The sequence below is a fragment of the Pelobates fuscus genome, chromosome 3 (genome assembly GCF_036172605.1).
Source record: "Pelobates fuscus isolate aPelFus1 chromosome 3, aPelFus1.pri, whole genome shotgun sequence".
Lineage (NCBI taxonomy): Eukaryota > Metazoa > Chordata > Amphibia > Anura > Pelobatidae > Pelobates > Pelobates fuscus.
In genome coordinates this window covers 417,792,860-417,808,456 of record NC_086319.1, presented here as the reverse complement: position 1 = coordinate 417,808,456, position 15,597 = coordinate 417,792,860, and the positions used below count along the sequence as shown (strand labels likewise).

At 46.2% G+C, this 15,597-nt stretch overlaps 1 protein-coding gene across 1 annotated transcript in view; it reads right to left on the bottom strand.

Annotated features, from left to right (window-relative positions):
• ZMYND15 (zinc finger MYND-type containing 15) overlaps positions 1-15,597 on the bottom strand; it is a 105,771-nt gene that overhangs the window by 18,796 nt on the left and 71,378 nt on the right. The window contains exons 7-11 of the mRNA XM_063446076.1: positions 10,829-10,915; positions 7,193-7,309; positions 5,594-5,682; positions 5,402-5,503; positions 5,162-5,288 (exon numbers count right to left, since the gene is read on the bottom strand). Coding sequence (XP_063302146.1) covers positions 5,162-5,288; positions 5,402-5,503; positions 5,594-5,682; positions 7,193-7,309; positions 10,829-10,915 — 522 coding nt within the window. The remainder of the gene's footprint in view (positions 1-5,161; positions 5,289-5,401; positions 5,504-5,593; positions 5,683-7,192; positions 7,310-10,828; positions 10,916-15,597) is intronic.

The following is a 15,597-nucleotide window of genomic DNA, read 5'->3' as shown; positions in this document are numbered from 1 at the left end:
GGCAACAGGCAGGCGGAACACGGCGCCTCCTGCCACCCTTACTGCTACAGTATTCCCAGTATGCTGGTGTTCCGAAACCAGGTTCTTTTGGAGCAGGGTCATAGTAGCTCCGGTGTCTCTCAGACCAGTGACCACTTTCCCATTCAGCTTAACGGTCTGTCTGTGTTGTTGGCGGTTGTCCTGCTGAGCTGCTTGTACTGGGTCTGCTTCATGTAGGATACCCCAAAACTCCTCCTGCTCAAGGCAGTGAGCAGAAGGCTGAGGTGGCTGCTGGGCTCCGCCGGCTGGTCTTCTCCAGGACTGTGCTTGGCTGGCATTGTTTAATGGGCACTCTGGTCTTTTATGCCCCAGTTGCTTGCATCCATAGCACCGGATTTGATTTGAGTAATCCCGGGCGTTGAATCGGGCTGACTGCCCATAGTTGGTTGCTGGCGGCATAGTGGGGGTACGTTGTGCTGGGGGGTGATATACATTGGTGGTTGGAGGTGCTGCCGGTTTGTACTCCACTCGGGCAGGGACCTTGGCTGCTGTCTGATCTAGCTTACGTGCATCAGTGTATTCGTCGGCCAGACGAGCAGCTTCATGGAAGGTAGCGGGTTTACGGTCCCTGACCCACTCACGAACTCCTGCAGGTAACCTGTCAAAGCAGTGTTCTAGCAGGAATACTTGCAGCACCTCTTCCCCAGTTACCGCTTGGCACCCTGTCATCCAGTGGGCTGCCGTGCGGTGTACCCTGCACGCCCATTCCACATAGGAATCACCAGCCTGTTTGTTAGTGTCCCGGAATCGCCTCCGGTACGCCTCAGGAGTAACAGCGTACCGGGCCAAAAGGGCATCTTTTACTGCCCGGTAGCTAGTGATTTCCTCCTCTGGGATGGCCCGAAAAGCTTCACTGGCCCGGCCGGATAATTTCCCAGAGAGGATAGTGACCCATTCTTCTGCGGGCACCTGGTGTAAAGCACACTGTCTTTCAAAGTCCGCCAGGAACCCGTCTATCTCTCCCTCAGTCTCAATAAAATTTCTAAAAGCAGCAAATGGTACCTTTTTCTTTCCATTATTATTATGGGGTACCTCTGCTGCTGCACTGCGGCTTGCACTTGCACCACAATATCCGCTGCAGGGTTGGGGCCAAAGTGTGCCAGCCTTATCTGAACTGCCCGGTTAAACGATATCTCCTCGGGTGTTAAATCCAGCAGGCCAGGCACATTAGCTCTCTCCATTCCCTGTGCTGTATCCATCTCTACCAATATAGCAATAATCTCTCTTTTCTTGAGATTGCTCGCTGATCGTCCTCTGCGCTCCAAAATGTCTTTAAGGGTAGCACGCCTTAATTCCTCATATTGCATTTCCAATCTGGGGTGTGTAGCTGGCCTTCAGGGCGGTGGGATTCATCCCGTCGCTTGCCACCAATTGTTACGACACTCACCGCCAGGGGAATGAAGCCGCCGTTTAGTCGATAATCCCCTTTCTCCAGAAATGCAATTTCAGTCCAACCGATCATAAAACTCCCGAACGGAGCATACGAATGCGTTAACTCCCGATCAGCAATCCATCCGAAATCCTTCCACAGCTAGAAATAAACGAAAACGTTGTCCCAATAGTAAATCCCTCCACAAACGAGACAAAGCTCCGTCTTGAAGGTCAAGCAGTAATGTGTTTAATGGGGGCTACCTGCCCGGTATTTATGCAGGTCTCCACAAGGTAGACACTCCCCTAGGGGACCTTGTGGAAGACTGTAAAATATATTATACAGTAGCCAATCGCAGTGGCTATAACATAAGCCCTTCCCATTTCACCCATAAGTCATTCTTTCCTATCCCGGAGATAATTAGGGAGAAACCTAATTAACTCCGAGGATAGGGACCATCGCCATTTTAAAATCAAATACGAAAAATGCAATAAAATACATAAAATCAGAAGTACCGAATGTATAATGTTCGTGCAACGTATCCCCAGATAGCCTGGATCTGAGGGCATATTCCTACCGAATAGGTCCGATGTACACAGTCCAATCGCCATGGAGTCAAAGTCTCTCATAAGTCCTTCGGTATACGAATGACTCCATGGGACGGCTATCTGGGTAAGTCCATACGAATGAGAGAAACTCCCGAACTGACCGGTGTTCGTACGCCTCCAAGAGAATAGAAGGGGGCGGCCGTCTCCAGCGGTGTTCGGTAGATAAAGAGTCCGTTTTTAGATCCATAGGTTTTGCACCGAACACCGCTGATTCGCCTCGTGTCCAAAATGGCCGCCGCCTCGTGTTCGGCATACGAACGACGACCACCCGTACGAATGGAATGGAGAGGTGTTTGCGGTTAACCACAACGTTCTAATTGTGGTCAAGGTGTTAATGAGCCGCACACTCCTCTCCTGGGTGGCCGATGGTTCGGTAGTTTCAATCGGTACTTAGGGAAACGTACGAACAAGAGCATACGGACAGGAAATCCACAAATTAAAGGCAAACAGACGAACCAGCAATACAGGTCTATGCAGCAGGGTTCGTCACATGGGGGAAATGGGTCTCTTCCTTCATTAACAGCGGGGGTAGCCAACCGGCTTGCCCAGGGCCCACTACACAATCTACACTATAATATATCTTGTGTATTGTATAAATATATATATATTTTTTTATACATTGCTAAAAACACAAATACACACACCAGTCAAGCCATAAGACTTGCTTTTCCCACAGAAATCTAACTTTAACAGTGATCTCACTATTGCAAGGGATTCTGGGTAGGCATATGCAAATGAGCTCAACAAAGAACCACATTTTTGCCTCATAATTCCAATTTATACATGGATTCCTTGGAGTATGTGTCTGCTGTATATAACAGCTTTGAAACACAACTCAGGAAGAGGAGCAAAGCCAGTGAACCACTCATGGACAGCTGTTTTCGTTGTTAATGCAACTCATCAGCATGAGGTTGGTTACTGGCTTGCTGTGGAGGCTTGGTGTTACTTGAAAAGTACATACCAAGAGAGTTGTGGTGGAGAAAAAAGTGTGGATGAAAACCCCTTAACCCAAGCCTCCATAGCAAGCCAGTAATCCCTTGTAGTAATGAGAGCACTGTTAAAGTGAGATTTCTGTGGAAAAAGCAAGTCTTATGGCTTGACTGGTTTGTGCATTTTTGTTTACCATTGTATTAACTATCCACTTACTTCAGGTGGAAGGGATTTTCATCCACACTTTTTTCCCCACCACAACTCTTTTGGTATGTATGTATATATATATATATATAGTGTAGATTGGATTAGCCGTAGTAGATATACACCCTGTTCCAAATTATTATGCAAATTCTATTTAAGTGTCACAAAGATTTGTTTTGTTTTTCAGTTTAACTCATGGATGGCATTGTGTCTCAGGGCTCTTTTGATCACTGAAAACAATCTCGGACACCTGTGATAATTAGATTGCCTTGTGAGCCCAGTTTAAGGAAAAACTACTTCCACTTTACTAAGCAGAGCACCATTTTCATGCAATATGTGGAAGAAAAAGGATCTATTTGCTGCCGAAAATAGTTAAATAGTTCAATGCCTTGGACGAGGTATGAAAACATTAGATATTTCACGAAAACGTAAGCGTGATCATTGCACTATTAAGAGATTTGTGGCTGATTCAGAGCACAGACGAGTTCGTGCAGATAAAGGCACATTGAGGAAGATTTCTGCCAGATCCATGCATCGGATCAAGAGAGTAGCTGCTAAAATACCATTACATAGCAGCAAACAGATATTTGAAGCTGCTGGTGCCTCTGGAGTCCCACGGACATCAAGGTGTAGAGTAGTCCAGAGTCTTGCAACTGTGCATAAACCTTCTATTCGGCCACCACTAACCAATGCTCACAAGCAGAAACGGCTGCATTGGGCAGAAAAATACATGAAGACTAATTTTCATACAGTCCTGTTCACTGATGAGTGCCATGCAACCCTGGATGGTCCAGGTGGATGGAGTAGTGGATGGTTGGTGGACGGCCACCCTGTTCCAACAAGGCTGCAATGTCAGCAAGGCGGTGGTGGAGTCATGTATAGGGCCGGAATCATGGGAAAAGAGCTGGTCGGCCCCTTTAGGGTCCCCAAAGGTGTAAAGACGACCTCTGCAAAGTATGTGGAGTTTCTGACTGACCACTTTCTTCCCTGGTACAGAAGGAAGAACTACTACTTTCTGTAATAAAATCATCTTCATGTATGACAATGCACCATCTCATGCTGCAAAGAATACCTCTGCATCAATGGCTGCTATGGGGATAAAAGGAGAGAAAGTCATGGTGTGGCCCCTGACCTCAATCCTATTGGGAACCTTTGGAGCATCCTCAAGCAAAGGATCTATGAGGGTGGGAGGCAGTTTACATCCAAACAGCAACTCTGGGAGGCTATTCTGACATCTTGCAAACAAATTCAAGCAGAAACTGTCCAAAAACTCACAAGTTCAATGGATGCAAGACTTGTGAAGCTTCTATCAAATAAGGGATCCTATGTTAAAATGAAACGTGACCTGTTAAAATGTTTAAAAAGTTAAAATATTGTTATAAGTTTGATTGAAGTTTGATTGAAATAGCTTTTGATTTCAGTAAATATGCTGCAAACACAACAAATGACAATCAGTTCTTTACAACCTATAAAGTGTTTTGAAACTTACTGTGCGTAATAATTTGGAACAGTGCATTGTAAGTTTTTTATGTTTAAAAAAAATACTGTTATCATTAGTGACGTCATGTCACTAAACAGCGCGCAAGGGAGCAGAGAGGAACTGCAGGAAGGTTAGTGCTCCCTCATGTGCCACCTCCATGCTCCCCGCGACGGCTGGATTTAATGTTTCATGCACGGCTTAGCAAAGGGCTGACAAATGCCATGCACTAGGGCGAAATGTCTAGTCCCCATGGCGACCTGGTGCCTGGAATTTGTCGAGCCCTGTGTATAAATATATATACACACACGTTTTATAACTGGCCCTCTGTCCCTGGCCCCTTATGTGCCCACCCTAAGTATGAATCCTGGAGACGGATAGTAAGGGAGGTGACTGTAAACAATATTTTTAGTTTAATATTTTGGCATATTATTTAATGCATTAGTCTGGGTTCCTCTTTTTCTCTAATACGACAATAATCATGTTTGTGTATTACGCTGTACTAGTCCATTTAATTCATCCCGTATTACTCACCAATTACGAGGTCAGGTTTAGAGGCCTGAAGGCTGTGGTAGGAATGGGAATGCACTTTAACGTGGATGCCTTTCTCTCCTTTGTGTTGGTTAGGGGAGGTGAGATCAGTGCAAATCACTTTGGATCCCTGGAGGCAGGAGACAGTTATTAATATTAGTATTAATATATTAATAGTATTTATAGTATAGAATATATTAGGATATATTCCTTTGCTGTAACCTCCACCCTGTCTGCTCTCACCATCCGACGCAGAATGAAGTGTCTCTTATCTTCCTCCAACGGTAAAACATCGCCGACGAACACCAGCTCGAAAGACACATTGGGCATCAGGATAGTGAGCTCCTGTGGATAAAGCAACGGCCACGGCAGAATGTCAGTAACAGTTTGTTACCTCGTACTCCGTACATGGCAGACAGGAGAGAAGCCACTTACCCAGAACAACAAGATACTCTCATACTCCCGCCTCCCTTCTATTATATGGATTTTCAGGGATTGCTTCTTTAAGATGTTTAGCTCAGGAACTAAACAAAAATTAAATGTTAGTCACTCTCTTATCCCATCAGAGGGGGCGTCACTGACCCTATAACTTATAGGAATCCCTGTGTGTGAGACGCTCTCTTATCCCATCAGAGGGGGCGTCACTGACCCTATAACTTATAGGAATCCCTGTGTGTGAGACGCTCTCTTATCCCATCAGAGGGGGCGTCACTGACCCTATAACTTATAGGAATCCCTGTGTGTGAGACGCTCTCTTATCCCATCAGAGGGGGCGTCACTGACCCTATAACTTATAGGAATCCCTGTGTGTGAGACGCTCTCTTATCCCATCAGAGGGGGCGTCACTGACCCTATAACTTATAGGAATCCCTGTGTGTGAGACTCTCTCTTATCCCATCAGAGGGGACGTCACTGACCCTATAACTTATAGGAATCCCTGTGTGTGAGACGCTCTCTTATCCCATCAGAGGGGACGTCACTGACCCTATAACTTATAGGAATCCCTGTGTGTGAGACGCTCTCTTATCCCATCAGAGGGGGCGTCACTGACCCTATAACTTATAGGAATCCCTGTGTGTGTGAGACGCTCTCTTATCCCATCAGAAGGGGCGTCACTGACCCTATAACTTATAGGAATCCCTGTGTGTGAGACGCTCTCTTATCCCATCAGAGGGGGCGTCACTGACCCTATAACTTATAGGAATCCCTGTGTGTGAGACGCTCTCTTATCCCATCAGAGGGGGCGTCACTGACCCTATAACTTATAGGAATCCCTGTGTGTGAGACGCTCTCTTATCCCATCAGAGGGGGCATCACTGACCCTATAACTTATAGGAATCCATGTGTGTGAGATGCTCTCTTATCCCATCAGAGGGGACGTCACTGACCCTATAACTTATAGGAATCCCTGTGTGTGAGACGCTCTCTTATCCCATCAGAGGGGACATCACTGACCCTATAACTTATAGGAATCAATGTGTGTGAGACGCTCTCTTATCCCATCAGAGGGGACGTCACTGACCCTATAACTTATATGAATCCCTGTGTGTGAGACGCCCTTATCCCATCAGAGGGGGCGTCACTGTCCCTATAACTTATAGGAATCCCTGTGTGTGAGACGCTCTCTTATCCCATCAGAGGGGGCGTCACTGACCCTATAACTTATAGGAATCCCTGTGTGTGAGACGCTCTCTTATCCCATCAGAGGGGGAGTCACTGACCCTATAACTTATAGGAATCCCTGTGTGTGAGACGCTCTCTTATCCCATCAGAGGGGGAGTCACTGACCCTATAATTTATAGGAATCCCTGTGTGTGAGACGCTCTCTTATCCCATCAGAGGGGACGTCACTGACCCTATAACTTATAGGAATCCCTGTGTGTGAGACGCTCTCTTATCCCATCAGAGGGGGCGTCACTGACCCTATAACTTATAGGAATCCCTGTGTCTCTTATCCCATCAGTGGGGGTGTCACTGACCCTATAAAGTGGTAAAAACTAGGTATATATGTGAATAAAGTGTTTAAATACTTACAATTCTGGGGAACCACGTTAGTTATGACATGGAATAATGTTAGTGGGTAGGTGAGAAGTGCAGCAATGGGATTGTCTAAAGGCAGACCTCTCCAGTTGTAATACTCCTGCCATGTCACTAGAGGGAAGAGGAGAGAAAATCGAAGGATACGAGGAACCAGAATTTGCTATTATAGAAGCAGAATGTATCAATGATACCATTTACTCAGTGCATGCGGAGCTGCTCTGCTTATTGGAGCAACATAAATTAATGAAATTAATTAAATCACCGTGTAGAACAGACCATATAACATTTGGGGACACTATCACCATTAATTAGTTAAGGACATTCTATGTGGCCAGACCCAGTGTAGAGGGTCTGTGACCTCCAAATTGGACCAAGCCTTCGAGGTTCCTCTACGTTTCTTTATTTTACGGTATTTTTAAAAAACTATATTTTATTTTATAGTACTGCAACCTCATCTCCTTCTATGTACTGTATTTGACAATAGACCATGTGCCAGTCCCAGTGGTACCAAAACAATACATTATGGGTTAGTACTACTGGCTCCAGAATAATGCATTATGGGCCAGACCTAGTATTTTCAGAATAATACATTATGGTCCAATACTAGTAGTTCCAGAACAATGCATTATGGGCCAGTCCTAGTGGTCCCAGAACAGTGCATAATGGGCCAGTCCTAGTATTTCCAGAACAATGCATTATGGTCCAATACTAATGGTTTCAGAACAATGCATTATGGTCCAATACTAATGGTTTCAGAACAATGCATTATGGGCCAGTCCTAGTGGTCCCAGAACAGTGCATAATGGGCCAGTCCTAGTATTTCCAGAACAATGCATTATGGTCCAATACTAATGGTTTCAGAACAATGCATTATGGTCCAATACTAATGGTTTCAGAACAATGCATTATGGGCCAGTTCTGGTGGTACTAGAACAATGCATTATAGGTCAATAATAGTGTTTCCAGAACAATGCATTGTGGGCCAGTTCTGGTGGTACTAGAACAATGCATTATGAGCCAGTACTACTGGTTCAAGAACAATGCATTACGGGACAGTCCTAGTGTTTCCAGAACAATACATTAAAGGCCAGTATACTGGTTCTAGAACAATGCATTATGGGCCAGACCTAGTGTTCCCAGAACAATATGTTATAGGCCAGTACTACTGGTTCCAGAACAATGCATTATGGGCCAGTCCTAGTGGTACCAGAACAATCAATTATGAGCCAGTCCTAGTGGTCCCAGAATAATACATTATGGTCCAATACTAATGGTTTTAGAACAATGCATTATGGGACAGTCCTAGTGGTACCAGAACAGTGCATAATGGACCAGTACTATGGGTACCAGAACAATGCATTATAGGCCAATAATACTGTTTCCAGAACAATGCATTATGGGCCAGTTCTGGTGGTACTAGAACAATGCATTATAGGCCAATAATAGTGTTTCCAGAACAATGCATTGTGGGCCAGTTCTGGTGGTACTAGAACAATGCATTATGAGCCAGTACTACTGGTTCAAGAACAATGCATTACGGGACAGTCCTAGTGTTTCCAGAACAATACATTAAAGGCCAGTATACTGGTTCTAGAACAATGCATTATGGGCCAGACCTAGTGTTCCCAGAACAATATGTTATAGGCCAGTACTACTGGTTCCAGAACAATGCATTATGGGCCAGTCCTAGTGGTACCAGAACAATCAATTATGAGCCAGTCCTAGTGGTCCCAGAATAATACATTATGGTCCAATACTAATGGTTTTAGAACAATGCATTATGGGACAGTCCTAGTGGTACCAGAACAGTGCATAATGGACCAGTACTATGGGTACCAGAACAATGCATTATAGGCCAATAATAGTGTTTCCAGAACAATGCATTACGGACCAGTTCTGGTGGTACTAGAACAATGCATTATGAGCCAGTACTACTGGTTCAAGAACAATGCATTATGGGCCAGACCTAGTGTTTCCAGAACAATATGTTATAGGCCAGTACTACTGGTTCCAGAACAATGCATTATGGGCCAGTCCTAGTGGTACCAGAACAATCAATTATGAGCCAGTCCCAGTGGTCCCAGAACAATACATCATGGTCCAATACTAGTAGTTCCAGAACAATGCATAATAGGCCAGTCCTAGTGGTCCCAGAACAATACATTATGGTCCAATACTAATGGTTTTAGAACAATTCATTATGGGACAGTCCTAGTGGTACCAGAACAGTGCATAATGGACCAGTACTATGGGTACCAGAACAATGCATTATAGGCCAATAACAGTGTTTCCAGAACAATGCATTATGGACCAGTTCTGGTGGTACTAGAACAATGCATTATGAGCCAGTACTACTGGTTACAGAACAATGCATTTTGGGCCAGTCCTAGTGGTACCAGAACAATCAATTATGAGCCAGTCCTAGTGGTCTCAGAACAATACATCATGGTCCAATACTAGTGGTTGGTTCCAGAACAATGCATTTTGAGTCAGTTCTAGTTGTTCCAGACTAATGCATTATCAGCCAGTCCTACTGTTTCCAGAACAGTGCATAATGTGCCAGTCCTAGTAGTTCCAGAACAAGGCATTATGGGCAAGTACTAATGGTTCCAGAACAGTGCACTATGGGCCAGTACTAATGGTTCCAGAACAGTGCATTATGAGCCAGTCCTACTGTTTCCATAACAGTGCATAATGTGCCAGTCTTAGTGGTACCAGAACAATACATTATGTGCCAGTATTAATGGTTCCAGAACAATACATTATGTGCCAGTATTAATGGTTCCAGAACAATGCATTATGGGCCAGTACTAGTATTTCCAGAACAATACATTATGGGCCAGTACTAATGGTTCCAGAAAAATCCATTATGGGCCAGTCCTACTGTTTCCAGAACAGTGCTTAATGTGCCAGTCTTAGTGGTACCAGAACAATACATTATGGGCCAGTACTAATGGTTCAAGAACAGTGCATTATGGGCCAGTCCTACTGTTTCCAGAACAATGCATAATGTGCCAGTCTTAGTGGTACCAGAACAATACATTGTGGGCCAGTACTAATGGTTCCAGAACAATGCATTATAAAGCAGTCCTAGTGGTACCAGAACAATGAATTATTGGCCAGCCCTAGTGGTACCAGAACAATCAATTATGAGCCAGTACTACTGGTTCCAGAACAGTGCATAATGTGCCAGTCTTAGTGGTACCAGAACAATGCATTATGGGCCAGTTCTAGTGGTTCCAGAACAATTAATTATTGGCCAGACCTAGTGGTACCAGAACAATTAATTATGAGCCAGTACTACTGGTTCCAGAACAGTGCATAATGTGCCAGTCTTAGTGGTACAAGAACAATGCATTATGGGCCAGTCCTAGTGGTACCAGAACAATAAATTATTGGCCAGACCTAGTGGTACCAGAACAATCAATTATGAGCCAGTACTACTGGTTCCAGACCAGTGCATAATGTGCCAGTCTTAGTGGTACCAGAACAATACATTATGGTCCAGTACTAATGGTTCCAGAACAGTGCATTATGGGCCAGTCCTAGAGATACGGGTCCAAGCTTGTGGTAGAGCAGTATTCGCTCTTTCAGGTTGGTATGTTACACTAGCAGCACTCCCTCTCTTACCCAATGGGTTTTTCCATCCCGCTGCAGGAAATTTCTGTAAGATGGCTTCCACATCCGCTGGTAAGGGTTCGTTACCCTCTCTGCCGCCTGTAATACACACGGGGTGACAGTCAATGAAACATAACTTCAAATTTAAAAAAAAAAAAAATTAAAAACTAGTGGTTCCAGAACAATGCATTTTGAGTCAGTCCTAGTTGTTCCAAAACAATGCATTTTGGGTCAGTCCTAGTGGTTCCAGAACAATGCATTATGGGCCAGTGTTAGTGGTACCAGAACAATGCATTACGGACCAGTCCTACTGTTTCCAGAACAGTGCATAATGTGCCAGTCCTAGTGTTTCCAGAACAATGCATTATTGGCCAGTACTAATGGTTCCAGAACAGTGCATTATGGGCCAGTACTAATTAGACAGTTTGTCTAATTTGCAATTCTCTTATAATTTCTCTACATTTTCCAGCGCTGAACCCACCATCACGTAGATCTAAGGGAGAAACATCGAATGGGGGACATCATACTATGGCTGCGGTGACATTGCATTAACATGGAAAGCAGTGTCTGTTTATTGAGTAAGACACATCGACATTACATTAACATGGAAAGCAGTGTCTGTGTATAGAGTAAGAGACAGCGACATTACATTAACATGGAAAGCAGTGTCTGTTTATAGAGTAAGAGACAGCGACATTACATTAACATGGAAAGCAGTGTCTGTTTATAGAGTAAGAGACAGCGACATTACATTAACATGGAAAGCAGTGTCTGTTTATAGAGTAAGAGACAGCGACATTACATTAACATGGAAAGCAGTGTCTGTTTATAGAGTAAGAGACAGCGACATTACATTAACATGGAAAGCACTGTCTGTTTATAGAGTAAGAGACAGGGACATTACATTAACATGGAAAGCAGTGTCTGTTTATAGAGTAAGAGACAGCGACATTACATTAACATGGAAAGCAGTGTCTGTTTATAGAGTAAGACACAGTGACATTACATTAACATGGAAAGCAGTGTCTGTTTATAGAGTAAGAGACAGCGACATTACATTATCATGGAAAGCTGTGTCTGTTTATAGAGTAAGGCACATTGGCATTACATTAACATGGAAAGCAGTGTCTGTTTATAGAGTAAGAGACAGCGACATTACATTAACATGGAAAGCAGTGTCTGTTTATAGAGTAAGAGACAGCGACATTACATTAACATGGAAAGCAGTGTCTGTTTATAGAGTAAGAGACAGCGACATTACATTAACATGGAAAGCAGTGTCTGTTTATAGAGTAAGAGACAGCGACATTACATTAACATGGAAAGCAGTGTCTGTTTATAGAGTAAGAGACAGCGACATTACATTAACATGGAAAGCAGTGTCTGTTTATAGAGTAAGAGACAGCGACATTACATTAACATTGAAAGCAGTGTCTGTTTATAGAGTAAGAGACAGCGACATTACATTAACATTGAAAGCAGTGTCTGTTTATAGAGTAAGAGACAGCGACATTACATTAACATGGAAAGCAGTGTCTGTTTATAGAGTAAGAGACAGCGACATTACATTAACATTGAAAGCAGTGTCTGTTTATAGAGTAAGAGACAGTGACATTACATTAACATGGAAAGCAGTGTCTGTTTATAGAGTAAGAGACAGCGACATTACATTAACATTGAAAGCAGTGTCTGTTTATAGAGTAAGAGACAGTGACATTACATTAACATGGAAAGCACTGTCTGTTTATAGAGTAAGAGACAGCGACATTACATTAACATGGAAAGCAGTGTCTGTTTATAGAGTAAGAGACAGCGACATTACATTAACATGGAAAGCAGTGTCTGTTTATAGAGTAAGAGACAGCGACATTACATTAACATGGAAAGCAGTGTCTGTTTATAGAGTAAGAGACAGCGACATTACATTAACATGGAAAGCAGTGTCTGTTTATAGAGTAAGAGACAGCGACATTACATTATCATGGAAAGCAGTGTCTGTTTATAGAGTAAGAGACAGCGACATTACATTATCATGGAAAGCAGTGTCTGTTTATAGAGTAAGGCACATTGGCATTACATTAACATGGAAAGCAGTGTCTGTTTATAGAGTAAGAGACAGCGACATTACATTAACATGGAAAGCAGTGTCTGTTTATAGAGTAAGAGACAGCGACATTACATTAACATTGAAAGCAGTGTCTGTTTATAGAGTAAGAGACAGCGACATTACATTAACATGGAAAGCAGTGTCTGTTTATAGAGTAAGAGACAGCGACATTACATTAACATGGAAAGCAGTGTCTGTTTATAGAGTAAGAGACAGCGACATTACATTATCATGGAAAGCAGTGTCTGTTTATAGAGTAAGAGACAGCGACATTACATTATCATGGAAAGCAGTGTCTGTTTATAGAGTAAGGCACATTGGCATTACATTAACATGGAAAGCAGTGTCTGTTTATAGAGTAAGAGACAGCGACATTACATTAACATGGAAAGCAGTGTCTGTTTATAGAGTAAGAGACAGCGACATTACATTAACATTGAAAGCAGTGTCTGTTTATAGAGTAAGAGACAGCGACATTACATTAACATGGAAAGCAGTGTCTGTTTATAGAGTAAGAGACAGCGACATTACATTAACATGGAAAGCACTGTCTGTTTATAGAGTAAGAGACAGTGACATTAGATTAACATGGAAAGCAGCGTCTGTTTATAGAGTAAGAGACAGGGACATTACATCAGAGGCGGCTCTCTAATTAGTCGCTTTAGGCGGCCGCCTAAGGCCTCGCGCTGTGTGGGGCCTGCGGCCGCCTAAACCGCCATAGGGCAAACTGACATGTCGGGTCCTTGAGGACCCGACACAGGAGGGGGCCCGGCGGCTTCACCTGTATGCCGCCGGGTGCGAGGCCCCTCCTGTCAGTCTGACCGGGAGAGCCAGCCTTCAGTCTGCAGCTCCGCCGGGTGTGAGCTGCAGACTGAAGTGTCTCGCGATCTCTAGCCAATCAGAGCGTTGCCGCGGGTTACCACGGCAACGCTCTGACTGAAGATCGCGAGACTTTCACCATGTGGTCTGCAGCTCTGCATCCGGCAGAGCTGCAGATCGCAGAGCCCACTGGACCACCAGGGAGTCTGATTGCCATCACTGGACCACCAGGGAGTCTGCCACCACTGGACCACCAGGGAAAAAGGTACCTGCCACCCACCCTGTCACCCCCCTCACCCAGTCACCCCATCTGCCGCCCTGCCACCCCACCTGTCACCCCCCTCACCCAGTCACCCCATCTGCCACCCCACCTGTCACCCCCTCACCCAGTCACCCCATCTGCCACCCCACCTGTCACCCCCTCACCCAGTCACCCCATCTGCCACCCTGCCACCCCACCTGTCACCCCCCTCACCCAGTCACCCCATCTGCCACCCTGCCACCCCATCTGCCACCCCCTCACCCAGTCACCCCATCTGCCGACCGGCCACCCCATCTGCCACCCAGTCACCCCATCTGCCACCCTGCCACCCCACCTGTCACCCCCCTCACCCTGTCACCCCATCTGCCACCCCCTCACCCTGCCACCTCACCTGTCACCCCCTCACCCTGCCACCTCACCTGTCACTCCCTCTCCCTGTCACCCCATCTGCCACCCCCTCACCCTGTCACCCCATCTGTCACCCTGTCACCCCATCTGCCACCCCCTCACCCAGTCACCACATCTGTCACCCTGTCACCTCACCAGTCACCCTGCCACCCCATCTGCCACCCCCTCACCCTGTCACCCCACCCTGTCACCCTCTCACCCAGTCACACCATCTGTCACCATGCCACCCCATCTGCCACCCCACCAGTCACCCCCTCACCCTGTCACCCCATTTGCCACCCTGCCACCACCCTCACCCAGTCACCCCATCTGTCACCCTGCCACCCCACCTGTCACCCCCTCACCCAGTCACCCCATCTGCCACCCCACCTGTCACCCCCCCTCACCCAGTCACCCCATCTGCCACCCCATCTGCCACCCCCTCACCCAGTCACCCCATCTGTCACCCTGTCACCTCACCAGTCACCCTGCCATCCCATCTGCCACCCCCTCACCCAGTCACACCATCTGTCACCATGCCACCCCACCTGTCACCCCCTCACCCTGTCACCCCATTTGCCACCCTGCCACCACCCTCACCCAGTCACCCCATCTGTCACCCTGCCACCCCACCTGTCACCCCCCTCACCCAGTCACCCCATCTGCCACCCCCTCACCCAGTCACCCCATCTGTAACCCAGCCACCCCACCTGTCACCCCACCTATCACCCCTTCACCCTGTCACCCCATCTGCCACCCCCTCACCCTGTCGCCCCATCTGCCACATCTCTCACCCAGTCACCCCATCTGTCACCCAGACACCCCACCTGTCACCCCCCCTCACTCAGCCACCCCACTTGTCACTCTCCCCACCCAGCCAACCCACCTGTCACCCTCCTAAACCAGTCACACCACCTCACACTGTCACCTCCCTCCCCCTGCCACCCATCTGTCACCCCCTCACTTTGTCACCCCCCTCACCCTGCCACCCCACCTGTCACCCCCTCACCCTGCCACCCCCCTGTCACCCCCTCTCACCATGCCAACCCCCTGTCACCTCCTCTCACCATGTCACCCCCTCTTACTCTGTCACTCACCCTGTAACCCCCCCACTGTCACCCCCCTTACGCTGTCACCTCACCCTGTCACCCCCCCTCACCCTACCACCCCACCTGTCACCCCCCCTCACCTTGTCACACCACTCAC